We start from the raw sequence: 11,261 nt of genomic DNA, 5'->3' as shown, positions 1-11,261 counted from the left end.
TTGTGAAAGAAAAAAGGATAATTACAGTCTAATAACAATGGATTTACACTCAAACGTGTTACTGCAGATCAGGTTTATCAAGAACAGCAATGTTACATGATGCAGAAGTGTCCACTGTGTTGGCTGATATGGAACTAAAACAGCAAAACCCATGAATATACAAGAGAAGAGCTGGAGAAGAACTGTCCACTGGAGTGACCACTATGTATGAAAGGGTTAAAAAAAAAATGTGACAGGGTGAATTTGGTGCATTGTCCTCTTCATGGCTGACTTAGGAAGGGGGAGCAGTTTTCGGCACAACAAACCCAACTCTTTACTATACATTTTATATGGATAGAACTATGCATAGGTGTTTCATTTGATCCACCTGTGTCCATGGAACTGACTGGAACACCTTTATCCAATCATCAGCCAATATAGTGTACTGATTCCTTTCCCTCTGTGGTGCATATATTGTATTTGGAAGCTAAAACACTGGGATCTTTCAGACACTATTCCATACAGTGAATTTCCTCATGTCCCATCTGAATCCATCTGAACCCACTCTAATAGCGAAACAGTGTAAACCAGAGCCGACTGTGCTGATGCAGTCATTGAGAAGGAATGTTCCAAGAGCAAACACACCCACTCACTGTGGACACAAGACTCTGACTGTCTTACCGATTATCACCCATTAATACAATGTCATTAATATTAATTCAGTGGTTTTGTTTCAGACTTTAAATCACCTTATGAATCAGGATATAACTGAACTAAAGCAAAGAGTTAATATCTGTTTTTAACTTTTTCTCTAATATATAAACAATGAACAGAGTAAAAATGTGCTTCTTTTTTCCATCTATGAGCTGTAGACAGGTTTAAGAAGGTAAATCCTGCTCACATGCCAATTTTTTTTCAGATGTATCTTTTAGAAAAACTCATAATTTAATGCCTTTTCCTTGTCTGGAACAGTTGATACACATTTCCGGTGTTGATTTTCAAAATAAAAGACCCCACATCTGTTTTTGACATTACCTGAACTTACTGCTTTTTTTCCCCTTTTTGTTAACCCTTAAATATTTTAGTACTGACTTCCAATTTTCTCTGTGTCTATTCTTTCCTAAGAGATTTAACACTATTTATTATTTTAACATCTACATTTTTAACTTTAGGTCATTTATTTTCCAGCATCAAATACACTCATTTTGTAGATATCAAAATAACAGAAGTATTATTATATGAAAATTAAACAAAAGTTACAATCATATTGTTAAATAAATCTGCCCTTGAGACCCATTTGAATCAATGAATAATTAAAGTAAATTTTTTGTGCTAAAGCAGTATAAGTCTGTTTAACGATGCACAAAAATAATACTGCATAAAAATCAGTGTTGCTGCTAGTCACTGACCAATAACTGGCTGCTGTAATACATTGTTTTAAAAAAAAAAAAAAAAAAAAAAATTTAACTTTGCGTGTAATATTCATTAAATTTATTTTGTCATTTAAAAAAAAAAAAAAAAATCTAAAAGATACTATCATGACAAAAAACTGACACTGAAAGGATTCCCATATTAAAAATGAATGAGTGTTTGGTGTCAATAATTAGGTCAGTATTGGCGAAAAAATAGCTCGATGAATGTAGAATATAACATTAATGTATATTAATTTAGATTATATTTAATTTTGTTATTTTATTTTTACTTTTATATACCTAGTATATTGGATTTATTGTGTATTTCTTTTGATTTCTCTGTTTTATAAATATATGTGTATTGTTAATGTTGTCTCCAATTACACCTAGGCAAATTCCTTGCATATGAAAACATACTTAGTAATAAAGCAGATTTTTATCTTAATTTTTTTAGCGCTTGCTCATAAAGAAAAGCCTTTTGTGCTTAGTAGTTCTGATGATGATAATGATGGTGATTATTATTATTATTATTATTATTATTATTATTATTATCATTATTATTATTATTATTATTATAAAGCATAATTCTGTTGTCTGTGGTGATCTAGATTAGTGGTTCTCAAACTTTTTACAGTGGAATACCTCCTGAAATATATATATTTTAGCCAAGTACCCCAACTATCGCTTCAGCATTTTTGATTGAAAAAATTTGGCAAAAATTTGTTCCTGAGCCAAAAGTGTCTGTTTTTCTTTCAAAACTTTGTAAACAAATAACATATATTTAACTTTAATATATTAAAAATAACAAATCTTTATAAGCAAATTTTGTGCAAAGTATAAACTGAAAAGTGCCCTCTTTCATTGCAAAGAAAAATAAATTAAATGGTCATGAATGAATAAATGAACCCTTCAACAACAAAAATAATTACTTAATTACTCAAACTCATCTTGAATAATACAAAATAGAAATGTTCTTAAAATGTTACCAAAACTTAAACAAGATGACAGACAGTAATAACAATAACAATAACAATAACAATAATAATAATAATAATAATAATAATAATAATAATTATTATTATTATTATTATTATTATTATTATTATTATTATTATTATTACTATTATTATTATGTATTTGTTTATTTATTTATTTGCACAAAATAAAAACAGCAATGGAAAAAACAACATTCAAACTAGTAACAAAATTGTGCAGGAGAGGTTAGAAGCCAAAAAAGAAGGCTTATATGAATACCTCCCCTGAAATGAACAATACACGAAAAAAGAATTTTAAAAAATACAATATGACTGAAATAATAAACTAAAGTAAAAACAATAAAAATGTAATCCACATTAAAAATCATCAAATACAAATCAAGTGATATACAGCCTTACATTTTTTCATAAATTAAAGTCCTTTTCAGATGCTTTTTAAACAATGATAAAGTAGATGTTGATTAAAGTTCAGGTCGTAGATTATTCCACAGATTTGGTCCATGATATTTCAGAGAATACTGACAGACTGAAGTTTGGCAGTACGGAAGATAAAATTGGTATATAATAATAATAATAATAATAATAATAATAATAATAATAATAATAATTCCAAAAAATATATACATTGAAATGAAATAAGGTCAGGATTGTCAGTTTTATTATATGAATGTATTTATTGCGTTTTATATTTCAGCATTAATTCTCATTATTTATTTTGTATTCAGCACATGATGACTTATTTAATGTATTTTCCCCAAAAAATTTCAAGTCCCCCCTGGGCTTCTTCTAAGTACCACTGGGGGTGCACGGTTTCCAGTCAGTTTGGTGCTTTTATTTTGGTAAGAGCTGCCCTTTTTCCGCCTGTTCTTGTGTTCAGTGACTAAAAGCCTGTTGCAGTTATCTGTTCCCTCCATACGACATTCGAGATCATTTGAGGAGGAGGAGGAGGAGGGGGAAGAGGACTGCTCCCTGGGGAAACCACTGAGAGGTGAGGAATGAGCTGCTTATCCTGTGTGTGATGATCCACTGAAGTCAACAGTGTGTGTGTGATGGTGCACAAAAAGCGCAAACAGTGTCAGGGATGTGCGCAGAGTTTGCACAACTTGTGTGAAGTGGGTCAGGTTGATCCACAGACAGAACAGACCAGACCAGAACAGGAGCTGGGACCAGGACTGGAACCGAGGGGGATTTGATACTCATTATTAAACACAGGATCATGGGAAGGAGCTGTAAAGATCATCCAGGAACGGGTTCTTCTGGTCCTGTTAGTCCGGTTAGACAGGAGGGGGGGCCGGAGGAACCCCACTGCCACGGCCGGGCTTTAGTGTGTCTTTAAAAAAGGGCGGATGGACAGAAATGTGAGATTGTTCTTGTGATAGAGGAAGTACTCTGATCTTTGCCTCAGATACACTGTAAAAAGTATATATATATATATATATATATATATATATATATATATATATATATATATATATATATATATATATATATATATATATGGGGAAAAAAAGTAATAAGTAGCATCAAAGTGCAGATCTTTTTTTTTTTTTTTTTTATATATGTATAGCTTATTTATCATTTGCCAGTTTTACAAAAATGAAGATCTTCAGCAAATAATAACAAACTGTGCAAGGAATGTAAATTTACAAGTATTTAACATAAAATATGAGAAACACATCACATAACTTGCCAGATACACTCTAAGAAATATATAGGTATTAAAAAAAAAAAAAAAAAAAAAACGTAATAAGTAGCATCAAAGTGCAGATTTTTTTTTTTTTTTTAATATATGTATAGTTTATTTAGCATTTGCCAGTTTTACAAAAATGAAGATCTTCAGCAAATAAACTGTGCGAGGAATGTAAAATTACAAGTATTTAACATAAAACATGAGAAACACATCACATAACTTGCCAGATACACTCTAAGAAGTATATATATTAAAAAAAAAAAGTAATAAGTAGCATCAAAGTGCAGATCTTTTTTTTTTTTTTTTTTTAATATATATATATAGTTTATTTATCATATACCAGTTTTACAAAAATGAAGATCTTCAGCAAATAATAACAAACTGTGCAAGGAATGTAAAATTACAAGTATTTAACATAAAACATGAGAAACACATCACATAACTTGCCAGATACACTCTAAGAAATATATATATTTTTGAAAAAAAAAAAAAAAAAAGTAATAAGTAGCATCAAAGTGCAGATCTTTATATATATATATATATATATATATATATATATATATATATATATATATATATATATATAGTTTATTTATCATTTGCCAGTTTCACAAAGAAGATCTTCAGCAAATAATAACAAACTGTGCAAGGAATGTAAAATTACAAGTATTTAACATTAATTATGAGAAACACATCACATAACTTGCCAGATACACTCTAAGAAGTATATATATTTAAAAAAAAAAAAAAAAAAAAAGTAATAAGTAATAAGTAGCATCAAAGAGCAGATCTTTTTTTTTTTTTAAATATATGCATAGTTTATTTATCATTTGCCAGTTTTGCAAAAATGAAGATCTTCAGCAAATAATAATAAACTGTGCAAGGAATGTAAAATTACAAGTATTTAACATAAAACATGAGAAACACATCACATAACTTGCCAGGGGGTGTAGGGGTTTCCAAAAAAAAAGCCAAAATATTTACAGATGTTCACAGTTCTTGTTACCTTTTGATTAAGAGAAAACTTAATTGAGTCGATGTACTGTTTGACCTCACTGTGAAAAGCAATAAAAGATGTTTTTTGATGAGAGAACTTGCATTTGTGAATGTGGAATTTTGCCAAAAGAATGATAAGGTTAATAATGAATGTTTCATTAGAATTGGTCTTATTTCGCGTAATAATATATGACTGGATTATAATTCAGCGCGTACGTTCAGTTTAATTCAACCCAATTTAATCAATTTAATCACTTTCATTTTATTTTATTGTGTCAAACTTTACTATTATATCCAATTTCAGCACTATTACAGACAAAATTATTAGACCGCCCCTTGTTTTCTTCAGTTTCTTGTTCATTTTAATGCCTGGTACAACTAAAGGTACATTTGTTTGGACAAATATAATGATAACAACAAAAATAGCTCGTAACAGTTTAATTTCAGAGCTGATATCTATCCATTTTCCATGTTTTCTTGATAATAACCCAAATCACTTACATCAATATCTATGGCATTGTACCGACAAAAACAGTACTTTTCGGCATTCCATGTTTTCTTTTCTGTCTGTTTTAGTCACATGATACACACAGGAGTTAGTACTGGATTGCATAACTATTGTTTTTGATGACTTTTGATGATCTGATCATTTTTTCCGCAACTGTACATGCTGTAGTTACTTGTCAGGAGTAAAAAGTATAATCTTTGACTTCCCCATTTTGTCTACATACAGCCCAGTTTGATCTGAAGTGGGCCAGACCAGTTAAATAATACCATGATAACAAAATTTTTGGCTTGATTTTAATGCAGGAAAAAAGCAAAATTAGGCTACGTTATGAAAATGCTTACATTTACAAGCTTCATCACACACAGTGAGAGTAACTTGAACAAAGATGAACCTGAAATTTCTCAAGAAAAATAAGTGAATTTTAACAATATTAGGCCTCAGTTTAACATTTACACATGTACAGTGTAACTTACAGATTACTAGAGGACGTACAAATGCACAAAACATTTAGGCAACTGGAACTCCAAAATATATTACTTAATATATAATCTGTGTAATTTTTTCACTTCAAAAATTCATCCCAGATTGGATTGGACTCCTTGATGGGCTGGTTTTGGCCTGTGGGCCATTTGTTTGGCACACCTACTCTATAGTCATTTTGTTTTAAACGTTGCAAGAAGTTTATGGGTGATGGTGTTTGGAATGTGGTACGATTCAACTGATCTGAGTAAACAGACACACATCCATGAGTCGTGACTCATTTTAGGGATTTGGGTAAAAGATCAGAGTAGGGATTCACTTGTCTTCAATGTCTGCAGGTTTCTTCTTAACCCATAAACACACTGTACTCCTTTTGTGGCAGTTCCCAAATGACTTTTTCTCTATGTTTAATTTTTCTTAAGTGATTTATCATCATTTATTATAATATTATCCTCTGTATTTTTTGTTTTTTTTCAGTGAAAATCAGGTATTTTTCTATATCAACTTTATTGATCATGTAGATTTCCATAAAAAGCTCAGATTACAGTTGAGGGTTATATCAGAAAAAGAGAAAACTGAAGAAAAAAGTGACTTTTCCAGCAAATTTATCATTAACCAAACATAATCCAAGTGTGTCCATCCACTGTCATTTATCAAATTCCATTGGTTTTACTGGTGAATCAATGTTGTAGAAGATGACGGTGTTTCCACCTTCACTACGGAACCTCTGAACGTCCAAATGGGTCATATCTGATGACCATGAAAAGATGACAAACTGCATTTTACACCAATTATTTACCTGCATTGATAGAATTAGTGGATCAACAGGTATTAAACATTTCAGATCAGTAGATGGTTTTGGTTGTCAGTGGATGTTTGGGTCTTTATGGGTTAATAAAACAAGGCAGCAGGTTTAGAACCAAAAAAAACTTTAGAAAATCACTCACTCACTCATAAAGGTTAAGACTAACAAGTGAAAAATGATATTTGTCTGCTGGAGTTGTTTTATAAACCAGACTCAGACAGATGTACTCCATCCAGTGTCGTTGACGTCCTGTCTTTGCTCAGTGTCTGCAGTATTTCTGTGTTGTGGTGAAACTAAATGTGAAACTCCCGCCGTGCTCGGACTGAAAAGCATGTCTCCTCTGAGAAACATGAGTCTGTGTCAGCTCATTAGGTTTTGAAAAGGCTTTTGCACAAGTGGAAGTTTTGTTCTGGGGCGGCGGTAGTAAAAGACTGGCCCTCAAAAAACATGTTAATTAGCCACGAGAGCCAACAGAACCAGAATGTTCTGTGCAGGAAGTCACAAATGTAGGAAAAGCTGGTTGTTATTGCAAATTAACCAGAACCTATTTTTTCCACAGTGGCAGATCTAAGGGCTACATATGACCTTTTAACAACATTAAACCTCCATCTTTTTCAGTTTTGTGCATGAATCAGGGTTTTAGTTCTCTTTTTATTACTCAAATGCAGTTGTCTTTATTCAAGGATTGCAATGAAATAATGTGAAATAAAATAAATGACAGAAAATATATATAAAAAGTGAATAAATGCCTCTGTGACTGTACTCATTGGTTGGATCAATGCTGTGTTAAAACCTTGAGTTTGTCATTTTGGAGATTAGTTTAACCCTTTCATGCATACTGGTTACTACAGTGGACAGCTGTTCTACAGCTGTTCTCTTGTATATGTCACAGTAGAGATTGAAATCTAGTAGGATTTGTAATCCTACTAGGACAGATAGGAATTTTAGTTTGTCCTAGGACAAACTGAAATCCTACTAGGACAGATTGAAATTTTAGTTTGTCCTAGGACAAACTGAAATCCTACAAGAAATTAGGATCTGAAGATTAACCCTAACCCTAACCCTATCTGTCCTAGTAGGATTACAAATCCTACTAGGACAGATTGAAATTTTAGTTTGTCCTGGGACAAACTGAAATCCTCTAGGGTTAGGATTAGGGTTAGGGTTAGGGTTAGGGTTGGGGAGGGGGGGGGGGTTAGGGGGTTAGGGTTCATCTTCAGATCCTAATTTCTTGTAGGATTTCAGTTTGTCCTAGGACAAACTAAAATTCCTATCTGTCCTAGTAGGATTATGAATCCTACTGGATTTCAGTCTCTCCTGTGACATATACATGGATTTTGTTGTTCTTTTCGTTGTTGGTTTTTTTTTTTTTTAACACATATCTTTATTAAAGTTTTAATACACTACATATCTTTTCCGACATGAATTGGTAATATTATGTAGATCTCTCCTGAGCATAAACCCCCAGAATCACAAGCCGTCCCCATGGTTTTCACACAATTTATCAGTAAATACATGTTTCTGTGCATCAAAAATTAAACGTGTGGTGTCCAGCTGAGTGGACATTTTTACAACTTCATGAAAAATAGGTTCATAACATTTTTTTTTTCATTGTTGTTTTTTTATGCATTTTTTAAATTTTTAAAAAAATTATTTTTATTTTATTTATTTATTTTTCAGAGCAAAATTTTCAATTGCATTGTTTTTTTCATGCCTAAAGAGGAATAAAAACACTCAGGAAAATATTTTGATTAAGGTTCTCATAATTCGTGCATGAAAGGGTTAAAAAGGTGGATCTTGTTATTCTGGGATTATTCTTAATGTTAAGCCTAGTGTTCAATTACTATCATGTAACATTGAATTTACTGGTCAAAAATCTTGTCAGAAAAAAAGAAGATATAAAATAGAATGGAGTCACATGGCACAACAGTAAACAGAATTTTGGTTGTAAATATGTATTTAATTTACCACGATTTATTGACCAGTCTCCATTACATTTGAGTATAACTTATATTTTACATTTTTACTGTGAATGTGATATATTTTTATGGAAAAATCTACACTTACTTTCAATTACATCCATGTCACGTGACTTTAAAAGAAACATAAAAATTTTATTGAACTTTTGCTCTTCAATTTTATATCAATGTATTTTTACAAACAAGTTTATTTTGTAGTAGATACCATGTTATGTGACAGATTAATCACAACACTGTTATCAATCGCTATCACATAACAATGAGTTTATTGGAAAAAAGCAAATTTTTATCTAAAAAAAACTGATAGCACTGTCACATGGTACATTTTGAAAAATGCTGACAATTTTGATTGCAAATGTGTATTTAATTTACCACAATTTATTACTACAATGGCCAAATAACACAAGTCTTTCCATTAGATTTGAGTGTATCTTATATTTTTCATATTTACTGTAAATATTCTATATTTTTTATGGCAAAAACTACCTTTACTTTTAATTACGCCCATGTCATGTGGGTACAGCAATGTGATTGTAAGGCTTTTGTATTCCAAAATTGCTAATATCTCCCAAAATATTGGTTCTATCAACTTGCCATTTTCGCTAATCTGTTCTTTGACCAAAAATACAAAAGTATGCCAAACTGCAGCAGTCAGCACTTTCTGGATTTTATGTGATGCCCGAGACACTCATACACGCACACACGCACACAGAGGCCACTTGGCTTTTATACTAAAGATTTATCGGACATGACAGATTTTCCTTAATGTGCCTGTTTGTTCTCAGGAACCAGTCGTCTGCATCAGTACAGCGATGGCGACGATAGCGATGGAGCGACTGGGCCGACTGTTCATCAGCCTGCAGCAGATCCGGCAGGTTCCTCGGATGCTGACCGAGGCAGCCCCGTCCATGCCCGGCACCGTGAGGGACGCTGACGTTCCCGAATCTTTTAGGGAGCGCTACATCTGCATGGGCTACCGGCCCACAGACCAGAACTGGCGTTACTACTTCCTGTCCCTGTTCCAGCGCCACAATGAGACCATCAACATCTGGACTCACCTGCTGGCGTTCTTAATCCTGCTGGTTAAACTGTGCCAACTTACTGAGAATGTGGACTTCGTTAACGATCATCATTCGTGGCCTCTGTTGATCCTCGTCCTGTCGTCCTTGACCTACTCAGCCTTCAGTGTAGCGGCTCACCTACTGGGCGGCAAATGTGAGCTGAGTCACTATACCTTCTACTTCCTGGACTACGTCGGGGTGGCGCAGTACCAGTACGGCAGCGCTGTAGTGCACTTTTACTATGCTGTGGATGAGGGTTTTCACAAACACATACATGGGGTTTTCATGCCCGTTGCCGCTACCCTCAGCTGTCTCTCATGTCTGGGATGTTGTTACGGCAAAGTCCAAAACCACAACTTCTCGGTCTGGGTTCGTAAAGTCGGACATGTCATCCCCTCAGCCGTCGCCTACGCCTGGGACATCAGCCCAGTCGTCAGGAGGCTTTTATCCTCGTCTGAGGCCAGCGATGACCCAGCGCTTATCTTCCACTTTGGCCAGGTGGCGTTCTTCCTCAGCTGTGCCTTCTTCTTCGCCTTCCCCATCGTAGAGAGGTGCTGCCCCGGACGCTGCAATTTTATTGGACAGAGTCATCAGATATTCCACGTCTTTCTGTCGTTTTGCACTTTGTGTCAGATTCAAGCGTCCTACCTAGACTACGTCGGCCGTAGGTGGTTGTACTCAAGTCTGCATGGTACCGGGGAGGCCGGCCTCTTTGTGAGGTTGTATGTTTTCACTCTGATTGCCTGTGTGCTCATTATTACCTTGATGCTGAGAAAAGTCAAGCAAGTTCTTGATCTAAAAAGCAAGTCCAAATGAAGCAGAAAGTAGACTGAATGTCCTGGAGTTAGTAATAGAACTCAATACATGAAGTGGTGACGCATCTGGGATGTAACCCCCCTTTGCCCATAGGCACCCCTCTGACCCTCATGAGGACAAATGCCGCGTTTCCACTACGTGGTATTGGCTCGACTCGACTCTGCCTTTTTGCGTTTCCATTATGAAAAAGGACCTGGAATCTGGTACCCGGTACTAGTTTTTTGGTATCACCTCCGCTGAGGTTCCAAGACTGGGGACTAGATACTAAAACATGACATGTAAACACTGCAGACCACTGATTGGTCAGAGAGTCGTCTCTGTGATCCACCGTTTTACAAAAACCAGATGTGGAAGTTGACAGTAAATATAGCGGTAGGTTAATCCACATGATGACAGCCCAAAACTACACCATGGTTTGTCGAGGAGGTTCAGACTTAAAAATTCAGCATGAGCTTGACGAGACAACACGCAACGAGCGAGTTTATCAGCAACTCTCTGAGCAGACGACACGGAAGTAACGCGCCATATCGCTATGACGTC

General features: G+C 34.2%; 1 protein-coding gene across 1 annotated transcript; it reads left to right on the top strand.

The window, feature by feature from the left end:
* The first annotated feature begins 3,286 nt into the window (after positions 1-3,286).
* Positions 3,287-10,962, top strand: paqr7a (progestin and adipoQ receptor family member VII, a). Its single transcript, XM_030147797.1, has 2 exons — positions 3,287-3,374; positions 9,630-10,962. Exon 2 carries the CDS (start codon positions 9,657-9,659, stop codon positions 10,719-10,721), a length of 1,065 nt encoding a protein of 354 aa, XP_030003657.1. The 5' UTR covers positions 3,287-3,374; positions 9,630-9,656; the 3' UTR covers positions 10,722-10,962.
* The last annotated feature ends 299 nt before the right edge of the window (positions 10,963-11,261 follow it).

The sequence above is a fragment of the Sphaeramia orbicularis genome, chromosome 11 (genome assembly GCF_902148855.1).
Source record: "Sphaeramia orbicularis chromosome 11, fSphaOr1.1, whole genome shotgun sequence".
NCBI lineage: Eukaryota > Metazoa > Chordata > Actinopteri > Kurtiformes > Apogonidae > Sphaeramia > Sphaeramia orbicularis.
The sequence above is the reverse complement of the archived record's forward strand: the minus strand, read 5'-3'. Positions and strand labels throughout refer to the sequence as shown.

Excerpts from the sequence above, each read along its gene's own strand:
- paqr7a (XM_030147797.1), top strand. The coding sequence starts at position 9,657 with ATGGCGACGATAGCGATGGAGCGACTGGGCCGACTGTTCATCAGCCTG.